Below are 22,451 nucleotides of genomic sequence, written 5' to 3'. Positions count from 1 at the left end.
TACTGGTTGTTATAATATATTGCAAAATTCCCCTGAGCTCCATAGACTGGTCTTCCCTGGCTGTCTGACCCTGCTGGGATACCTGTCACCGTCTGATAATGCTAAGACATGATGAGCATAGTGTTGTGTACTGACTGTGCACCATGAAAGTGAGGCCTGTAGAGCTGTTAATACCTTGTCGTTGTGAAAAGTAGGGAATTAGCTAGGGAAACTGACACCTCAATAACATTGCATTGCTACACTGACTCTAAAAAAAACTCACATTGCGCTTTCAAAAAACGTCAGAATATTGGTCTTCAATCTCTTGGCCGCTGGTTTCAACGTTTGATTCAGGTCTAGTGTGATTGAGGCAAAAATAATAGCTGAAGTAAGTCAGCTAGCTAGGTAGCTAGGTCACTAACGTTAGCCAACTTCTGCTAGCTCTAATGGTACACCCAGACAACAGTAGCCTCTCTTCGCACGCTCTGTGCCGGTGTCCGCGTTGTCCTAAATCCAGCCTGTCATATCACCAAATAGCCTACCCGACCGCTCGAAGGCATTCGCATGGTCCTAAAGCACACAGATGCCTCTTTTTGAATCACAGTGCAATTATAAAACTTGGGGGAACAAAAATGCAATTTCAGAATGTGGGGGTCATGTCCCCCCCATCCCCAGTGAAAGTTGCTCCCCTGGGTTTCAGCCTTTCAACCGGTCCGCTTGACTTCCCATGGTAATGGAACACTTCTGTGTTTTCTTTAAACCACTGTAGCTTAAGAAAAGGTTTTCATGTGTAGAAGGACTTCACACAGACCACATGCTTTGCTGTGAAACAGCTGCCTGTATGGAGACAGCAGACATCCTACAGTAAATCTAAACAGAGACCCCTTTCTCTACTCTCCCTCTGAAAAAGCTTAATAGAACAACCTGGGTTTGTTCATTAGGGCACTCACCCAAAAATCTTTACATTTTCCAACAGAAAAGGAACATTTATGTTTCTCATTGGATAGGTCCAGGTAGTCAATTTTCTTCCATTTGGTGCCTAACGAAGAAAGATGAAGTAATTATTATGTATGACATTAGTATCAGATTTTATATACTGTACATTTCTACTTGGATGTGTGGGTTTGGAGCCATTCCCTTTAATCTTAGGTATAGCCTCTAGCTAATAATAGATCAGATGCATAAGCCACATTCACTCCTCACATCCTCATAAATCATGAATCCACATGATATATATTAGTCAGATGTGCAGGTCTTGTGTGACGCCGTGGGCCTCCAATAATAACCACCGCTTGGTGACGAGCCCAGCAAGGGCACCTAGGTTTCCAGCATATAAATATTATCAATAGAATTCCCATCAACTTTTACAAAACCAGTTAGCCACACTACTGAAAAGCCTATGGACTCTGTGACATTTCCCAAATAAAACACATGAAACCAATCAATAACTGGGGTTTGAAGGTCACTTTTATTAATTCAGCCTCTGAACAACTCAATACTGTGCTTGATGTACTTAACTAAGTACACATGTATTGTGATACAGATGTAGGATCTTAATTTGATCACTCTGTTGAAGGAGAACTTTCTTGCAATGCAGGAAATGTTAAACTGAATTTGAAGTTTAAAAAGGCTTCTGAAGTTTGTAATTTCCACTTTGAAATTTCAGACTTGATTTTCCCTTATGAAAAATGTGTCAACCCCTACAAAAATGTCCATTAATTAAATCCACATTTCCTGTTGCTGCAGTATTCTTTTCCTGCTGTAGCAAACTGGCTCAAATGAAGACCCTACATCTGTAAGAGTGTGACTGACGCAATGTTAAAAAGGGGATCCATTGTTGTGAAACTAGAACATGGGTTATCTAGCTAATGGTTTGAAATTAATTAAGAAGCTCCTATCCTGGAGGTGTACAAGTTTTTGTTCCAGCCCAACACTAACACACTTGATTCGACTAATTGTGGTCCATATTGAAAACCGTCAACAGTTGATTATGTGAAACAGCTGTGCTAGTGCTTGGCTGCAGTAGCTCTCCAGGTTGGAGACCACTGAGATAGACCACAGAAGCTGGTTTCCTTCACCTACTATCATATTATGATAAAGTATGGTCATTACAGAAAATGACCCCCCCAAAAAAAGAATTAATACTCGAATGGTAAAATACTGTGAAACAATACGTCACATCATCTGCATTAGCAGAACTACATTTCAGTGAGTGTCTCATACACGCCCTCTCCTTTCCCTGAGTGTGTGACCACGTACACACACTTAGATACTTGGTCTGCTTTAAGACCATTTCACTTCTGAAAAGGTGATTTGCGTCACAAACAAAACGTTATTCAGAGAGTTTAGACTTAAAAACGACAGTGACTTCACTATAGAAGAGGATGGACAGCAGTTTAAAGTAGCATAAGCTTTAAATAATGGCCCTTATTCTACCAATATTTTCAGATATTGCTTAAAAAGGGCTCTTAACCCTAAATACCATAACACAGTCCATGTCTGAGCATAGAAAACTAGAGTATAAAAGATCTTAGCCACAGTGTCCAGTGAATACTTCAGTCTACCTGCAGTAGCTTCTGGTAAATACAAATAATATGGATCACAATGTTTCTTGCTACACGAACAAAACAACCTTCGAGTTTAGGAATATATGGGTGTGTTCACATTTCAATACATGTACAGTATATTAGGGTGTGTATGTGTGTCTACCCCAGGGTATGATTCTTTGTCTATGTGTGTAGGGCGAGGTGTGTGTGTATCTAGGAGAGCACAGTGAGGGCGATTGTTCCCTTGGTCCTCTTCAGGATGCCCACGGCCTCCTCGTGGGTGACCCCCTCCAGACTCTGTCCGTTAACAGCCATAATCTGATCCCCCCGCTTCAGACGCCCGTCCTCTGACGCTGCCCCCTGGAGAACATACACACGCCAGGTTACCACACTTACAATTACAACTGTCGAAAATGTAAATTCTAACAGATTTCATCGATTTAAAATATTATACTGACTTGCTTTATTAAACATCATTTAGTGAAAAGAGGAGATTTCCCCTAACCTTTCCAAACACGGTTTTCACATAAATAGGCAGGTCTCCATGTGGGCTTCCAAAGCCACCAACAATGCTGAAGCCCAGGCCGTCTGGGCCTCTGTCCAGGGTAATGGCCTTATATTGAGGAGGTCTGTAGGATGTAGAGAAATGTTGTCATTAGTTATCTTCTGTTGATGTTTATCAGGCCTTGTACGGGTTTGACAGGAGCAACAGGTGTGTGTGTGTGTGTGTGTGTGTGTGTGTGTGTGTGTGTGTGTGTGTGTGTGTCGTGCGTGCGTGCGTGCGTGCGTACCCCAGGTCATCGTGGAAGATGCTAGTAGCAGTAAGGCTGGAGACTGAGAGTCCGGCAGCTGTCTGTTCCTGAGAGGGGCCGGTCACTGTGGTATCACCCCCTGCTACCACCTGTTGGGTTTTGTTGTTGCAAGACGCGTGATACATGAAAAGGTCATTTAGTTTTGTTTGTTCAGTTCATCAGCTCATTTACTTGCCTTTTAAAGGAATTTGTCTCGCATTTTGGAGCACTGCGATAAAGAACAATTTCATCATCAACATTTACAGACAACATGACATAGATGACAGCAGCCACATAAAACAGAAAGAGCTATATACTGTACCAAGCTACAGATAATACATGATAAATCAATTAAGGGTAGCTAAATGTCCACAATACGCACCCTTGGACACAAGACCATACTAATCTTTTAGCAACAACGTATATACAACACCTTTACTTCATCATTATATCTGTATTCAGTTATCACTGATGAAGTAAAGGTTTTCAGATATGCGTTGTATATGCGTTGTTGCTAAAAAGACCAGTATAATCTTACTGTAGTTGGGAGAATGACAATGAGAAGTCTTTCACTGACCTGCAGCTCGATGGTGCCGGTGGCGTTCTTCAGCAGGGTGACGGCCTGGCTGTGGCTCATACCCTCAGTAGCGGTCCCACAGATACTGACGATCCTGTCACCGATCTGGAGGGGTCACAGAGAGGTCACAAGGTTAGAGGTTACAGCATGTGTTAACCCCTTGGTCACAATGTTTGTAATACTGGTACATTTGGGATAGAGACAACAACTAATCCTAAATCAATCCCTAAATCGATCCCTAACCCCTACCTCCTAGGTCCTTGTGGGCATGAACTAACAAAGATGTATTTAAGGTATTGTATTGTAAACTAACAAAGATGTATTTAAGGCATTGTATTGTAAACTAACAAAGATGTATTTAAGGCATTGTATTGTAAACTAACAAAGATGTATTTAAGGCATTGTATTGTAAACTAACAAAGATGTATTTAAGGCATTGTATTGTAAACTAACAAAGATGTATTTAAGGCATTGTATTGTAAACTAACAAAGATGTATTTAAGGCATTGTATTGTAAACTAACAAAGATGTATTTAAGGCATTGTATTGTAAACTAACAAAGATGTATTTAAGGCATTGTATTGTAAACTAACAAAGATGTATTTAAGGCATTGTATTGTAAACTAACAAAGATGTATTTAAGGCATTGTATTGTAAACTAACAAAGATGTATTTAAGGCATTGTATTGTATGCCACTAGCTATTATTATTATTACTATGTGTTTTACTTTTCTATTATTTCTCTATTTTCTTTCTCTCTGCATCGTTGGGAAGAGCCCTTGAGTAAGCATTTCAGTGTTAGTCCACACCTAAAATTTGATTTGAAGGGGTTAGCGGAAGGGAGATAGTGGTTTGTGTTGATTGAGAATAGTGATCACGCATTACCGCTACTCAGCCGGCCTTCGGCCAGGGATCATAAAGCAATTGATTATAATAATACTGACTTAGTAATTATAAAATAAGAGAACTACTGATAAAGTTAATGTAGGCCATATCTAATGCAAGCAAACCATATCCAGTATTTCTAAACCACTGCTTTGTGTTTCGGCTGCTTTAGTTCACCCATTCTTCTTGTTCTTTTGAAGGGATACCAGCATAGATATTCTATTTAAGACATTTAAGACAGGCCCTCTATTCTGTTACATTTTATGGGCTCAGTGCAGTATAACTAGATTTATGGTCTCCTATGGATTACTGCTCTACTATTGTCTGCTGCCAGTCTGTCTGTGGGGGCTACAATGGTCCGTTTGTCTGTCCTTCTGCAGGAGGCCATAGGCCATCGCTTTCAGCTGTAAAGGCCCTCGACCCTAATAGTACCAACCTACGTGATGACTTGAAACTGACTACAGGCAGTATTTAGACTTGAGATAACACTTTCACGGAATTCACCCATTGACAACACTGAAAGATTGACAAGAAAGTCTATATTGCGGGCACAAATCTGAATAGCCCACTGTCCAAAATGAACCAGCCACAAATAAAGGAAGAATACACTTAGGTGTAAATATTCTAAAGTTGACTTAAACTTGAAGTTTGTGCTCGCGTTTGGTGTATTTGTATGAACATCCATCGACATGTTAAAGCTCCTTGCTGTTTGTTAATTTGTAGCTCAAAACGAATCTCTTTCTCTTGTTTGGGTGAACATTTAGTGAATAGACTCCATGTGATCAGCGGAGTCTGACTTTCCTTGAGGGTCCTTGAACTCAACAAACATAGCCCACATAACCCATATCCTCTTGATCAGGTCCCAACCCACCTTGAGTTTGTGTGTCTGGGCAGCAAGGCCGGTAGGGTTCATCATGGCGATGAAGATGGGCACATCACCCAGGGGACTGCCCACTCCACCCGCAATACTGATGCCCAATGAATCAGTGAGACCCTATGAGGAAAGACAACCAATTACAAAAGTACTTCAAAATCACTACAACCACTAACCAGTTGTAGTAAGTTACCTCACAAAGACAAATAAAATACATATTTAAATAGTGTAAAGTAGTTTAATTCTTAAAGGTCTAAGCCGTTGAAGGAGGGGTTCTAAGCTGACATATGGAATTGTTTTAAGATGGTCATACTATGGATAATTGAGCTATTTCTTTGAATTTTAGGACTATTTTAGGTATCACAAAAATATATACTACTACTATAGCCCATAGAAACGCACTGATTAACACATTCATAAATGGAAAAAAAGACAGTCAAAAAATGTATAATAAGAAACAAGGTTTTGAAGTGTTTGTCCTATATCTAGGAGATATAAAACCTTTGGGTAGGCACAAAACTACCTTCATACTTCCATTCATCTTTGCAAACCGGTGCCGGTTACCTTCAGACGAGTTCCGTGGCACTTGTGGGGGTCGTAGAGCAAAACGGAAAACACCATCACATTAGTTTGTAGCCCAAACGGTTCAGACGCTACAAACAGAAGTTGGCACATTGACGGTACCAACTTCAGACGAGTCCCCTGTTCGAGACGGTCTCCCCTTTCCATAGAGTGGTCACATTCGTTTGTAGGTCAAACCGTTCTAACGCTACAGACGTTTTCGTGAGAAGACCGATTTTCCGGATGTCTCATGGTCTGACAAACATCGCTCTAGCTCTGCCACCTTTCACCGCAGATGCGGAAGTGCGACATCGGCGAATACTGTGGATTGAGACAGATATCTCTAGCTTAAACTGACGGATTTTGATGGGGATTTTGTTATTATGTTCCTTAAATTGACGCACCGGTGCATCAATCTACTCTAGGGGGTTACCTCTCCACGAAAACCAGTACAATCGGTATGTTGCATCAATCTTAATACAAGGACAAGCAAAAAATTGTTTAGTTTTTCCAAATAATGATAAATATTATAAAAGAAAGCTGACCTTTGTGAATTCAACACTTCTGGTCTCCTGGTGGTCCAGTGCTTTGTAAAAGAGTAAAAAACAAGAGTAAGCAGCCAAAATGAATCAAGACAAATGACGGCTAGCTTTAGTTTTCCAAACAGCTACATGTTTATCAACTGAAAATGTCTTAGACTCCTGACTTGTATGTTGTACGCTGTCACAGTCCATCTGGAGGCTTCCAGAGGAGGCTGACAGAGAGTGAGGGGTCACCTTGCAGCTGCCTGTTTCACTCATCTACCCAAACACAAGGAAAGAGAAACGTGAAATGAATGACAAATTGCTTTCCTTTATCTGAACTCCATTTTGGGACTAAGGACTACCAATAGGCCATAGAGGAAGGAAGAGAACTGGGGAGTATTTAGTGAGCTGAAATATATTCATATAGAACTGTAATGAATAGAGCTTACAGGGTGTTCCTATTCTACATGGGTCCTATCTGTTAGATTCATTTCTATCTGAACATTCTGTAACATTGCCCTCCTGAACAGGCCCCAGGATATAATTAAGGTTCAGAAAACAAAATGGCAGCTTACCTGACTGTTCTGTGAGAACCTTCTCTCAGAGTGGAAGGGTCCGGCTTTAAATCTGCCAACCTCCATCACTATGGGTCCCACACCGCACTGCAAACACAAACATGTAAACATACAAACACATAAATAGCTTTTCATCTAAACAAACCATCCAAAGAACAGATGCTAGTGACGTATTCCACACCAACCAGTCGGAAAAGAGCCAATACAGCACTCAGTATACATTTAAGTTTTTAACAAATTCTAAATACATAAATTATCTATCCACATCAACAATTTTTAAGCTTAATTTGAGACAACTAAAACTTTGAACCCAGCCTGGTCCCAAATCTGTTAGTGCTGTATAGCCAAAGCCTGTGGTCATGTATCAAGACGGCACAAACAGATCTGGGACCCGGCTTTATTTGACCCAGATGGGGCTTCCCATGGTTCTTTCATAGGCTCACCTTCAGCAGCGCAGCCACTGACTCCTGGGTGGCGTTTCTGACGTCCTCCTTGTTGACGGAGAGGATCTGGTCTCCCTGCATCAGCCTCCCGTCACTCTCCACCACGCCCCCTTTCACTATGTCCGACACAAACACCCCTGTGTCGTTCCTGTTGGGGATAGAAACATCATATGAGTGAACCAGGGTTTATGTTTTGTTCGTGTGAGTGTTTGGTCTCTGTGCATGTGTCTGTCATTTGTGTGTGAGCATTTTGCAGTTAGGGTTTGATAGATTCAACACCAAATCAAATTATGCATTTTAAGTGTCATCTTTATTTGTGTAGTTCTAAAATGTTGTATTTAACTAATAGGCTCTCTCTGAGGACAATAAGGTATCTATAAATCTATTAGGTAAAAATGCAGATCAAATGCCCGCCTCCTGCTGTGGTTCGTTGAGGTCCATTTTGTTTTACCCAATAAGAGGCATGGCAGTTCAGGATCTATAGATATGTTAAGGAAAAGCAGGTTCCAAAGCAGGTAGGATTACCCAAATACACTGAAGGTAGACCTAGGTAAAAATCTAGGGTATACAGTTGAAGTCGGAAGCCAAATATATTTAAACTCAGTTTTTCACAATTCCTGACATTTAATACTAGTAAAAATTCCCTGTCTTAGGTCAGTTAGGATCACCACTTTATTTTAAGAATGTAAAATGTCAGAATAATAGTAGAGAGAATGATTTATTTAAGCTTTTATTTATTTCATGACATTCCCAGTGGGTCAGAAGTTTACATACACTGTTGTTTAACTTGGGTCAAATGTTTCGGGTAGCCTTCCACAAGCTTCCCACAATAAATTGGGTGAATTTTGGCCCATTCCTCCTGACAGAGCTGGTGTAACTAAGTCAGGTTTGTAGGCCTCCTTGCTCGCACACACTTTTTCAGTTCTGCCCACAACTTTTCTATAGGATTGAGGTCAAGGCTTTGAGATGGCCACTCCAATACCTTGACTTTGTTGTCCTTAAGCCATTTTGCCACAACTTTGGAAGTAAGCTTGGGGTCATTGTCCATTTGGAAGACCCATTTGCAACCAAGCTTTAACTTCCTGACTGATGTCTTCAGATGTTGCTTCAATATATCCACATCATTTTCCTTCTTCATTATGCCATCTATTTTGTGAAGTGCACCAGTCCCTCCTGCAGCAAAGCACCCCCACAGCATGATGCTGCCATCCCCGTGCTTCACGGTTGGGATGGTGTTCGTCGGCTTGCAAGCCTTTCCCTTTTTCCTCCAAATAATAACGATGGTCATTATGGCCAAACAGTTCTATTTTCGTTTCATCAGACCAGAGGACATTTCTCCAAAAAGTACGATCTTTGTCCCAAGGCAGTTGCAAACCGTAGTCTGGCTTTTTTATGGCGGTTTTGGAGCAGTGGCTTCTTCCTTGCTGAGCGGCCTTTCAGGTTATGTCGATATAGGACTCGTTTTACTGTGGATATAGATACCTTTGTCCCTGTTTCCTCCAGCATCTTCACAAGGTCCTTTGCGGTTATTCTGGGATTGAGTTGCACTTTTCGCACCAAAGTACGTTCATCTCTAGGAGACAGAACGCGTCTCCTTCCTGAGCCGTATGACGGCTGCGTGGTCCCATGGTGTTTATACTTGCGTACTATTGTTTGTACAGATGAACGTGGTACCTTCAGGCATTTGGAAATTGCTCCCAAGGATGAACCAGACTTGTGGAGGTCTACCATTTTTTTTTCTGAGGTCTTGGCTGATTTCTTTTGATTTTCCCATGATGTCAAGCAAAGAGGCACTGAGTTTGAAGGTAGGCCTGAAATACATCCACAGGTACACCTCCAATTGACTCAAATGATGTCAATTAGCCTATCAGAAGCTTCTAAAGCGATGACATAATTTTCTGGAATTTTCCAAGCTGTTTAAAGGCACAGTCAACTTAGTGTATGTAAACTTCTGACCCACTGGAATTGTGATACAGTGAATTATAAGTGAAATAATTTGTCTGTAAACAATTGTTGGAAAAATTACTTGTGTCATGCACAAAGTAGATGTCCTGACCGACATGCCCAAACTATAGTTTGTTAACAAGACATTTGTGGAGTGGTTGAAAAACGAGTTTTAATGACTCCAACCTAAGTGTATGTAAACTTCCGACTTCAACTGTATCTTATCTATACATGTATCTACTAGGGCAAGGGCTGGGTATCTTTGGGATTTTTTCTTTTCCGATACCAGTTCCCGTTCAGACTCTTCAATTCGGTATCGGTTCGAGGTTTCCTTTTTCGTTTCCTATGTTGAATAAAGAACACATTTAAATCTTTAAAATGCCTAATCTTCCTCATTATATTCTCTTAATTTTCTTACTAGAACAAGTGTATATTAAAACAAGTGTGGGTCCCCCCCCGTCACCATTGATTTAACTAGTTTCTCAGCAAGTAAAGCAACTAGTCAATGACCAATGTTAATCACTGAGATAGGAAAGGTCAAACACCTTGACCCCCACTGCTCAATAACCTGTGGCCTACACACATACTCACACTCTTGCGCACGCACACACACACACACGCACACACGCACACACACACACACACACACACACACACACACACACACACACACACACACACACACACACACACACACACACTATCCCCATCACCACTGCAGGCCTGACTCCTCAACAGTCTAATTGGCTCAGGCAAACAGGAGAAGCATGTTTCACACACACACACACACACACACCGGTGGTTGCCTGAGGCTTCTCTGCTGGGGCCATTCCTGTGCTGTCTGTCTCCAGTGAGTTAGGGCTAGAGGTCACACACCTCTAACACCATGCGTTGAGAGACCCTCAAGGCGTGTGTCGTTATCTACTGGGATAACACACTGAGGATGGCTCAGCATGACCTTATGTGAGTCTGAATGAGTCAACACATTATTTAAACTATGTCCAATAATCTAATTGTGGTCTAAATAAAAAAAAACAAGATAAGTTGATTACTTGAATCAAGTGTATTAGTCCCGTGAATGGGACTAAGAACCATCGCTCTAGAGAGGCTAGTAGAGTCCTAGTTAAACTCTGATTGGTTGCTGCTTTCCCATTGGACATCCCCTCGGGGACATTCTCCCCCTGCTCCCACCCCAATGGACATGTATCATTGTTACAGTTACATAAATATGTATATATATTATTAGTATTATTTTTATTATTGTTTCATTCACTTCACTTTTTGACCTGCACTGTTGGAGCGCCGAGCTTAAGAATTTCACTGTGCCCTGCAATTACGTCTGCGACCCTGTATATGTGACGAATAAACTAATCTAATCATCCTAGCGAAAGAAAGCTTCTCTCCAACATCTTTACAGTGTACATTTGAGGACATCCCTGTTTACGGTGTACATTTGAGGACATCCACATTTACGGTGTATATTTTAGGACATCCCTGTTTACGATGTACATTTTAAGCCATCCCTTAAATGTTTTCAGTCAAACGTCCCTATAAGACTTATAGGTTCTAGTACCTTCTCCCCACGATGCTGAGGCCCAGGCCCTGGCCGGGCTTCTTGTTCAGCTCCACGGTGAAGGCATCCCACAGGTCTTCCTCCTTGTACTGGGCCTCATCCCTGTACACGCTCAGACGCACCAGCTGAGGAGTCTGCCGCAGCACGTTGATAGCTTCGTCGTGAGTGGCCACGCGCAGGTCAATGCCATTCACCTGCGGAGATGGGGAGGGAGAGAGATTAGAGGGGGAGAGAGAGCAGGTGGAGGGAGGAGGAAGAGAGATGAAAGAGGAAGAGAGAAAAAAACAGATGTGTCAATATAAAAATGTGGCAGCAAGGGTAGAATCGATAGCATGTTATATTGTCCCTATGAATAGAAACGCCATAGGCCCAAACACACTGACAAACATGAATATTGGTGTAGGATGCGAATAATGTAACATACACAGTCAACAGCTAGCATACATGTGTGAGGGTAGGCCTATACTTTACTATAATTATATTATACTTATATTTTGAAAACCTTTTCTGGTAATAACACCACAATGTACTTAGCTTAGAGCTGAGAACCGCAACCTTATTTTAAAGTGATGCTACAGAGGTTTTGTACAATTTCAGCCAGTAGTGTTGAAAGTAGCACACACAAGCCAAAACGGGTCCCCGAAAATTGTGCAATTTGTGTACAACGTCATCTATTCGTATTATATGTTACGTCCTGCAAATTATTATTTTTTTAAATCCTGCAATTTGTATGATATGTTACGAATTCCAATTCGTACAATATGTTCAGAATTTGTAAGTGCTTAAGATCCCGTTCAACCTCTTTAAGGGTCCATATCAAGGGGAAATAGCCCATTAGCGCTAACATAGCCATGTATGGTTTTTCTCATAGCAGACTGAAATGGGTCGCTAATGACATTGGTTCTGCTTGAGGCACAGAATGGGTGGCCACTCTCTCACCCTCCCCCTGACCCTATCATGAGCAGTGTGAATACTACAGCTTAGCTGGGGGCCCAAAGTGAATTACTGAGGCGGGGCAATTAAGTCATAAGGGTGTGTATGTGTTGGTGCGTGCATGTATTGAAAGGGGGTTAGTGAGGTGCTTCCAGCCCCATTGACTGAGCTGCCATGACTAACTGCCCCAGTCACACCCCTAGTCTGCCTCTATAACAAAGCAAAGGGCAAAAGGGTGGCTGGCAGAGAGTTAAGCTGACTATTAAGATGTCATTCTATATATCATGTCATCTATACATACACTCCCAGTCAAAAGTTTGGACACACCTACTCATTCAAGGATTTTTCTTTATTTTTACATTGTAGAATAATAGTGAAGACATCAAAACTATGAAATAAGACATATGGAATCATATAGTAACCAAAAAAGTGTTAAACAAATCAAAATATATTTTGTATTTGAGATTCTTCAAATAGCCACCCTTTGCCTTGATGACAGCTTTGCACACGCTTGGCATTCTCTCAACCAGCTTCATGAGGTAGTCACCTGGAATGCATTTCAATTAACAGGTGTGCCTAATTAAAAGTTAATTTGTGGAATGTGTTTCCTTCTTAAATGCATTTGAGCCAATAAGTTGTGTTGTGACAAGGTATACAGAGGATAGCCCTAATTGGTAAAAGACCAAGTCCATATTATGGCAAGAACAGCTCAAATAAGCAAAGAGAAACGACAGTCCATCACCATTACTAAGACATGAAGGTCAGTCAATCCGGAAAATTTCAAGTACTTTGAAAGTTTCTTCAAGTGCAGTCGCAAAAACCATCAAGCACTATCATGAAACTGGCTCTCATGAGGACCGCCACAGGAATGGAAGACCCAGAGTTACCTCTGCTGTAGAGGATAAGTTCATTAGAGTTACCAGCCTCAGAAATTGCAGCCCAAATAAATGCTTCACAGAGTTCAAGTAACAGAAACATCTCAACATCAACTGTTCAGAAGAGACTGTGTGAATCAGGCCTTCATGGTCAAATTGCTGCAAAGAAACCACTACTAAAGGACACCAATAAGAAGAAGAGACTTGCTTGAGCCAAGAAACACGAGCAATGGACATCAGACCGGTGGAAATTTGTCCTTTGGTCTTGAGTCCAAATTGGAGATTTTTGGTTCCAACCACCGTGTCTTTGTGAGAAGCGGTGTGGGTGAACGGATGATCTCTGCATGTGTATTTCCCACTGTAAAGCATGGAGGAGGAGGTGTTATGGTGTGGGGGTGCTTTGCTGGTGACACTGTCTATGATTTATTTAGAACTTAAGGCACACTTAACCAGCATGGCTACCACAGCATTCTGCAGCGATACGCCATCCCATCTGGTTTGGGCTTAGTGGGACTATCATTTGTTTTTCAACAGGACAATGACCCAACCGACCTCAACCCAATTGAGATGGTTTGGGATGAGTCGGACCGCAGAGTGAAGGAAAAGCAGCCAACAAGTGCTCAGCATACGTGGGAACTCCTTCAAGACTGTTGGAAAAGCATTCAAGGTGAAGCTGGTTGAGAGAATGCCAAGAGTGTGCAAAGCTGTCATCAAGGCAAAGGGTGGCTATTTGAAGAATCTCAAATATAAAATATATTTTGATTTGTTTAACACTTTCTTGGTTACTACCGGTACATGATTCCATATGTCCTATTTCATAGTTTTGATGACTTCTACAATGTACAAAATAGTAAAAATAAAGAAAAACCCTTGAATGAGTAGGTGTGTCCAAACTTTTGACTGGTACTGTATAATGACTATTTATACCATTCATTGTCTGTATTTATATCATTTTAGATGTAACATATGATTCAAGTGCAATTGAAAAAGTATTCTTCAGACTCTATGAACCAAATCCTATCTTAAGTGTCACTTATTGATATGAATGCAGTGTTATACTAGAGTGTGAAATATGTGCCCATGTCTCAAGTTAGGATTGGGTTCTCCTGTCTGATATTGTCCATTACATGGGATTGCTGAAGGTGTATCGGCACGACCACATATTCGCCAAGTCTCAGAGTAGGAGTGCTGATCTAGGATCAGTTTAGCCTTTTATATCATAAGGAATACGATTACAGGGGGGCGGGGGATCTGATCCTAAATTATGAATACGGGCCCTGTTATATTCCAATACCTCCAGGATCTGGTCCCCAGTCCAAAGTCTCCCATCCTTGGAGGCAGCTCCCTCCTCATAGACCTCGTGAATGATGATGGTCCCCTAGAGAAAGAGAAGAGAAAGAAAAGTGTGAGAAAGGGGAAAAACAAGTGATGAAATAGGAGAGGTGTGTGACACAGTAGGAGGGAACAGGGAAAAGAGAGAAGGAGAAATAGAGAGCGGGAAATGAAGAGAATAAAATGACAAGGTGAAGGAGTTCAGGAATACATGGGAGATTAGAGACAGAGTGGGACAGGTTGACACTAGCCGTAGTCTGTGTGTAGGTGTCTATGGGGGAGGGGTGTAGCTGGAGTCTGTGTGTGTAGGTGTCTATGGGGGAGGGGTGGGGGGGTGTAGCTGGAGTCTGTGTGTGTAGGTGTCTATGGCGGAGGGGTGGGGGGGGTGACGGTGTGGGAGAGAGGGGTCATTCTCGGGTCATGGGGCGCATTCCAGGATATTGCTTCCTGTGGCTGAGGACTGACTGAGCACACAGAATGGCGGGGAGAGAGGAGGAGCGGTGTGTGTGTGTGACAGACTGCATTATTTCCTATATTCCTTTGCCATTCCAGTGCCTCCACAGCTATTTCAGACCTGGGATACTACTACCAGCTCTAAAAGCACACATAACCAAAGACTTCTAAGTGGGTGGCATATCTTTTAAGTTTGTATCATTATGTAAGTAGTAGTGGGAATTGGTCTTCTTGTAATGTTAGTGGTTGAACTTCTACTTGTTTCTTATGTATTGTTATAAAATAATGAATTGGACAAAAACCCAGTGTAAATTCTCATCTAAAACTACAGATAAATCTATGTAAAACTATGTAAAACTAACCCAGATTCTTTGTCAGTAACTGTCAGTTTGCAATCTGTTAATTGGGATCCAACAACCGTTCTGTCATAGAATATTCAAAAATACACGTTTTGTTATTATTCTACAATACAAGGGGACACTTCAGAAACCCAGTCATCACAGAGCTGCTTTGATGAAAAGTTCCTGTGTGTGGCGTTTGCTCTTTGGCCTACCAATAGAGTGTCACAGCCCCCCACGATGCTGAGGCCCAGGCCCGTTTGGCCTTTGGAGATGTCTATGGTGGTCTCACAGCCGGGGATGATGGGACAGGTCATAGGGTCAGAGGAGGCCAGAGTGCCAGGGGTGGACGAGCGACTTGAGCCTGATGAGCGAGAGGGGGAAATTAAGATGAAGGATCGAATAAATGTTTTTATTCTAGCCTGGTCCCAGATCTGTGTGCTTTTATCCAATTCCTCTGATTATTATTGGCATGCCATTCAATATAAGGCAATTACAAAACATATTCAGAGGAGTTGGCTAAAGCACCTATTCATTTGATGCCAGGCTAAAATCAGACTAGAATTTATTCAGTCACCGTAAACTAGAGACTATACTATATTTGGATACTGTATCTGTTTCATTCTTCATTGTGTAAATCAGCAGAAACAGTAATGACTAACAATCACAGACGTGATTGGTATGTCAAGTGATTGGTATTGAAGTTGGGGGCACTTGTCCTATAAGTATATCACTCTGCTCTACATAACTGAGTGAATCATACTTCGTTCAGATTTTGAGTTATAACTAGCACCAATATTTAAGTTAATCTTGAGCTAAATTGTTTACGTTCAATAAACCCAAATGCTAATGATCAATGGCATGTCCTCCTGTCAACACGACAAGCGGTTTACTCACTCCTGATTGGCTCTGACTCAGTCTGTCCCAGGGTAGCCATGGAAATGCTAGGGATGCTGGGTAGGCTGGTGGCCTGATCAGTATAGTGGGGGGGGAGGGGCGATGACTCATCTGTGCAGATTGTCAACTTCACTGAGCCTTTGGCCTTCCGCAGTAGAGAATGGACCTGAAATGTAGGAGAAAAAAAAAAACACAATTGGATAGTCCCCAACAGATGGTCTAGCAGAGATTGCCAGTATTTCTGTTACATGTGTTTGAAATACATATTTGAATTACTTCTGAATATGTTGTAATCTGAATTAAACTGGGCTGAATACACTCCAATGCATTTTGTATTTTCAAAATACAAAATAATTTTCTATACCATTTATTTTATAGCGGTTTACATTTTGTGGCTACCCTTTCACCCTGCATTGGTATCGTACGTCTGATAGTGACTGCTAAATGAACTAAATATAAATATATACAGTGGGGGAAAAAAGTATTTAGTCAGCCACCATTTGTGCAAGTTCTTCCACTTAAAAAGATGAGAGAGGCCTGTAATTTTCATCATAGGTACACGTCAACTATGACAGACAAAATGAGAAAAAAAAAAGAATTTATTTGCAAATTATGGTGGAAAATAAGTATTTGGTCAATAACAAAAGTTTCTCAATACTTTGTTATATACCCTTTGTTGGCAATGACACAGGTCAAACGTTTTCTTTAAGTCTTCACAGGGTTTTCACACACTGTTGCTGGTATTTTGGCCCATTCCTCCATGCAGATCTCCTCTAGAGCAGTGATGTTTTGGGGCTGTCGCTGGGCAACACAGACTTTCAACTCCCTCCAAAGATTTTCTATGGGGTTGAGATCTGGAGACTGGCTAGGCCACTCCAGGACCTTGAAATGCTTCTTACGAAGCCACTCCGTTGCCCGGGCGGTGTGTTTGGGATCATTGTCATGCTGAAAGACCCAGACACGTTTCATCTTCAATGCCCTTGCTGATGGAAGGAGGTTTTCACTCAAAATCTCACGATACATGGCCCCATTCATTCTTTCCTTTACACGGATCAGTCGTCCTGGTCCCTTTGCAGAAAAACAGCCCCAAAGCATGATGTTTCCACCCCCGTGCTTCACAGTAGGTATGGTGTTCTTTGGATGCAACTCAGCATTCTTTGTCCTTCAAACACGACGAGTTGAGTTTTTACCAAAAAGTTCTATTTTGGTTTCATCTGACCATATGACATTCTCCCAATCCTCTTCTGGATCATCCAAATGCACTCTAGCAAACTTCAGACGGGCCTGGACATGTACTGTGTTACTGATGGTAGGCTTTGTTACTTTGGTCCCAGCTCTCTGCAGGTCATTCACTAGGTCCCCCGTGTGGTTCTGGGATTTTTGCTCACCGTTCTTGTGATCATTTTGACCCCACAGGGTGAGATCTTGCGTGGAGCCCCAGATCGAGGGAGATTATCAATGGTCTTGTATGTCTTCCATTTCCTAATAATTGCTCCCACAGATGATTTCTTCAAACCAAGCTGCTTACCTATTGCAGATTCAGTCTTCCCAGCCTTGTGCAGGTCTACAATTTTGTTTCTGGTGTCCTTTGACAGCTCTTTGGTCTTGGCCATAGTGGAGTTTGGAGTGTGACTGTTTGAGGTTGTGGACAGGTGTCTTTTATACTGATAACAAGTTCAAACAGGTGCCATTAATACAGGTAACGAGTGGAGGACAGAGGAGCCTCTTAAAGAAGAAGTTACAGGTCTGTGAGAGCCAGAAATCTTGCTTGTTTGTAGGTGACCAAATACTTATTTTCCACCATAATTTGCAAATAAATTCAATAAAAATCCTACAATGTGATTTTCTGGAAAAAAAAATCTCAATTTGTCTGTCATAGTTGACGTGTACCTATGATGAAAATTACAGGCCTCTCTCATCTTTTTAAGTGGGAGAACTTGCACAATTGGTGGCTGACTAAATACTTTTCCCCCCATTGTATGTAAAAAATTAACAATTGCAAAGCATGCTGGGTATTATTTTAATGAGCTCCGCCCCAAAACAATACCCAGTGTGCTTTGCAGTGAATTTTGGCATGTTCATTTTCACATTTAGGTCATTTAGCACACACGCTTATCCAGAGTGACTTGCTTAACTAAGGTAGTTAAACACAACATATCACAGTCAGAGCAAGTAACGCGTTTTTGTAACCGTTACTGAGAATGTTGTTGCTGTTCGGGCCGGCTACTTGCAAATTTATTTTTGTATTTTATTTTGATATATTGATCTTTATGGTATTTTCTATATGTATTTAGTAATTTTTGCCCATCCCTGTGGTCTATAAATGTTAAACTAACACTCAAACGATGTAAAATGTATGTATATGTAACAAAAAACCTGTAAAAACAAAGTAATAAAAAAAAATAAAGAAACACTCAACAAACGAATCAACTAACTATCCATTAACCCTGGCCGTAGGGTGTGTCTAAAATGGCTGCAGAGGCAGATCTTACCCTCTCCACAGTGTAGCCCACCACTGGTTCATCCTCCACAGCCAGGAGTTTATCTCCAGATTTGATGCTGCCGTCCTGCATAGAGTAACACAGGACTGGAATGTTTTTAATCTTAAAATATGTCCATCCAATTAGCATAACATGTAGGATGTCCAATATTATTTTCTGTACAGCATTGTTCTTTAAAACTGCTCCTGGACAGCTACAGGTTGTATATGCTTTTGTTCCAACCCAGCACTTTATTGATTGAACTAATCAAGGTCCTAGTAGTTTTATCAGGTGGGTTAGCGCTAGGATGGAACAAAAGCCAGCTCACCTTGTGCGTCCAAAGGACCAGGATTGAAGAACACTGCTATAGAGGACACCTGTTTGAATCAGGAGAGTAAGACAGAGTGACATACCTTTCCTGCTGGTCCTTTTTCAGTTATACTCTGAATCACCACCCCATTCTTGGAGTCATCCTCACTGAAATTGATGCCGAATCCACCCTCCTCCTAGAGTTCAAAAGAGATAATGTACTTGAATTTTCTTCAATACCTCCCTGTCAACCATAATTATAGACACAGTGAATCATGCATGATGACACATTAAACATGAAGAAAGCGAGCTATTGATAACCAGAAACATCACAATGCAAGAACGGTTTGTTTTGTAAATTGTGAGGCAGTTTGGAACATTATGGTTCTACATCAGGGGTGTCCAATCTGGACCGCAGGGGGTTTAAGTAAAACAATAAATAAAAATGGGGGGGCTGTGAACTAAATATACTTTAAAATGACTAATACCAAATCGAAATTGTGTAGAGATGATAATGGACCTACATTCATACACTTTCTTGACTGTGTCCAGCTTGCCAATAATCACTTAAATTAAACCTAGGCAGTCAAGGAGCATCGGATATTTTAAAAAACGATGGCAAGAGGACTATCTTTTGCTAATTTTGACGGCGAGGAAATATAACCCATTTTCAGTGCGGCCCACCGGACCTCGTTGAAGACCGAATGCGGCCCCCAGGGCAATATTCATTTTTCACCCCTGTCCTATATCAAGGACTATTGTAAAAAGAAAATCTGACAATAATAAAGAGTGACTGGAGCAGCAAACTAGTACCAGGGTGTTCATTAAGTTAGAAACAGGAGAAAAATTGTCAGAAACCGAAAGAAACAGGGAGGTACTATCTGAACATGACCAATAAGAAACACTCATTTTAGTTTTCGGTTTGCTAGGGTATGCCCTAATGAACACGACCCAGTTCTACTCAGCATCTTGACACGGCATGATCTTTTGTTCCTGGAGAGTGAGAGGAAGTAACAGGAAAGTATGTGTCTGGTATGTGCCCATACCAGATGTTGCCTTCATACCATGATCCACTAATAGACTATTATATAATAAACCATGTGGACAGACAGCTAGGCTGAGACTCCCATCCAGGTGTTTGGCTTGTCAGAAGACCCATTAAACTAGAATAGGTTCACATCCTCTTTACTCTCCCTGTCTATCCTGCTCTCTCTCAGTTTCTAGGATAGATTACTGTCCTCCCTCTCTCATTGTCCTCCCTCTCTCTTGTAGCAGCCAATTAGAATAGAGAATAGGCCCCTTTGCTCCCTCCCTCTCTCTCCCTGAAGAGGTCTGAGCCTATGTTAACGAATAGCAGAGCAGCATCGGAGAGTCTCAAGGTAACTCACCTTCGGCAGAATGACGTGCTGCACATATTTCAACATGTCGACATCGATCGCCGAGGGTGCAATGGAAGTACATGTTTCTAGCTGTGAGAAAATGATGAATATGAGAGTGAAAGTGTAGAAGACAGAGCCTTTGTCATTGAGCTGCTTCATACCTTCAGGCCGTTTTCAATCAGAAAAAGTATCTACACATACACAGGATGACAGGGAGACAGTGTGTGAATATGTGTCTGTTTGTTCCTGTGTGAGAAGTACATATCATGGGTGTATGCATGTGACATGGTTGTGTGTGTTTACCTCTGTCTGGGGCTCCAGGGTGTCTCCATGCTCCCTCACTGGTCCTACAGCCATCTGGTTGAGAGCATCTGTGTTCCTGTCCACCAGTCATAACTCAAGAGTAAATCACTAGTCACTGCTTCAGGACACATAGCTTTCTGTCTGTCTGAGACCCATAGCTCATGCGGGTGTCGCAAATGGCACCCTATTCCCTATACAGTGCACTACTTTGGTCAGAAATAGTGAACAATGTAGGGAATAGGGTGCCATTTGGGATGCATCCCGAGTCTGTGAACCACACAGTCTAATTGAGGCTGTCAGTTGAGTTAAGTAGCGTGTGTTCCTGCCTGCCTTATTTTGGCCTGACATAAGTAGTTTTCCATGATCATGTGACCTTACCAGGAATAACGCAGGAGACAATGGAAGGAGACATCTTGGAGTATTGTGATGCCTGTCTGCACTGATTTCAGTTTAGATCAGTCTAAACAGTCTTTTGTAACACCACAGCTCTCTCTACTGGGCTTTGTATGGTGATGTTATTAGGCTTAAAATAGTCCTCTGCTATTGAAGGGGCTCTGCTACAGAATCTATAAATGTTTGTCATTGTAAAGAATTGGGATGAGTGATTATACTGCTTTATGCAAGGCAGAAATTAGTTGAACTTGGTGGTTCAGTTGAAAATATACTTGGTGGGGGATGGAAATAAGGACTTGTGATATATTTCCTTGGTTCTTCAAATACACTACCTGATCAAAATGATCTTGACCTTCGACAGGGCGCTTTTGATGATGGAGGAGGCATTCTGGTGACTCCGCCCATACAGAATCTGCCCATTGATCTAATAGGGTGCAGAAATTAACAATATGGAATTTCTTACTACTGTCTAACGCACCACGTTAGTCAATTCAGCAACTGGCATTAGTTTTGCTTCCTTCCTGCAAACCTCAGATAATATTGTCGAGATTAGATATCAAATCAGACAGGAAAAGCTAAATCAAGACATAATGTGATTTAGTACATAAAATACCCACTGGGCACCAACTCCTGGTTAAAAACCACCAATCTATAGCGTCGGTGACCACTAAATTACTAATCCAAGCTCCTCACCTCCAACAGTTCATCCCCTACCACAATGCGACCATCTTTGCCGGCGGCTCCAGTGGGGTCGATCCCGACCACAAACACACTCATGTGGGAGCGGTCGCGGTTGCCAGCCAGACTAAGGCCCAGGCCAGTCTTCCCTTTCTCCAGCTCAATCATGTGCAGCAGCCCCGGAAGGCTGCCGTAGCGCTGAATGATGTTCTCTGTAGAGAACAGTGGATAGATTCAAATGAGTCGAAACACTGAAACATCATACTGATGAATGTGAATACAGTTGCAGGCTTGACTAGAACCTGTGTGTGTTGTATAATATAATTATGTGAAATTATTGACTATATAATCAAATAGCTTTCTATGTAGTGTTTGGCATAGATTTTCGCTGGATAGCTTTTCTTGACTTGCTATACTCATACATCCAAGTCATGAATGGGAATTAAACAACTTTTAACAAAAATCATAGTCAGTGGTTCTAAACTAAAGGATCACATCAAATGCAAAGTCATACTCAACACATCTCACATAAGAGTCAAATATGTCATCGTTTCAACTTACAAAGATACTGCCAAACCTAGGTTTGTATTGATCCTGACAGACAGACAGGCCTCTCTCTCTATCGCTCAGTGGAATGGATAGTATTCAGAGGAGACCATGTTGTTCTGGGCTGTGTGCCACAGACTGTCCTGTCCCATCACTCCTGTACTAATCTCCCTGACTCACCTCATCAATCTGATCCCCACAGGACGGACACACACACACACACACACACACACACACACACCAGGGGCCCAGAAGGGACTATA

General features: G+C 41.7%; 1 protein-coding gene across 4 annotated transcripts in view; it reads right to left on the bottom strand.

Annotated features, from left to right (window-relative positions):
- Positions 1-1,688: 1,688 nt before the first annotated feature.
- The window catches only part of LOC121554148 (multiple PDZ domain protein), a 71,917-nt gene continuing 51,154 nt past the window's right edge, over positions 1,689-22,451 (bottom strand). For all 4 annotated transcript variants that reach the window (XM_045211913.1, XM_045211914.1, XM_045211916.1 and 1 more), the window contains 19 exons: positions 21,658-21,854; positions 21,297-21,388; positions 20,572-20,647; positions 20,278-20,358; positions 18,994-19,086; positions 18,593-18,667; positions 16,101-16,266; positions 15,419-15,567; positions 14,375-14,458; positions 11,273-11,466; positions 7,756-7,903; positions 7,313-7,399; positions 6,920-7,013; positions 6,759-6,799; positions 5,650-5,772; positions 3,894-3,998; positions 3,317-3,426; positions 3,031-3,154; positions 1,689-2,885 (listed from right to left, as the gene is read on the bottom strand). In XM_045211913.1, coding sequence (XP_045067848.1) covers positions 2,739-2,885; positions 3,031-3,154; positions 3,317-3,426; positions 3,894-3,998; positions 5,650-5,772; positions 6,759-6,799; positions 6,920-7,013; positions 7,313-7,399; positions 7,756-7,903; positions 11,273-11,466; positions 14,375-14,458; positions 15,419-15,567; positions 16,101-16,266; positions 18,593-18,667; positions 18,994-19,086; positions 20,278-20,358; positions 20,572-20,647; positions 21,297-21,388; positions 21,658-21,854 — 2,186 coding nt within the window. In that variant the 3' untranslated portion in view covers positions 1,689-2,738. The remainder of the gene's footprint in view (positions 2,886-3,030; positions 3,155-3,316; positions 3,427-3,893; positions 3,999-5,649; positions 5,773-6,758; positions 6,800-6,919; positions 7,014-7,312; positions 7,400-7,755; positions 7,904-11,272; positions 11,467-14,374; positions 14,459-15,418; positions 15,568-16,100; positions 16,267-18,592; positions 18,668-18,993; positions 19,087-20,277; positions 20,359-20,571; positions 20,648-21,296; positions 21,389-21,657; positions 21,855-22,451) is intronic.

The sequence above is a fragment of the Coregonus clupeaformis genome, chromosome 39 (genome assembly GCF_020615455.1).
Source record: "Coregonus clupeaformis isolate EN_2021a chromosome 39, ASM2061545v1, whole genome shotgun sequence".
NCBI classification, from domain to species: Eukaryota; Metazoa; Chordata; class Actinopteri; order Salmoniformes; family Salmonidae; genus Coregonus; species Coregonus clupeaformis.
This window is presented reverse-complemented; position numbering and strand designations above follow the sequence as displayed.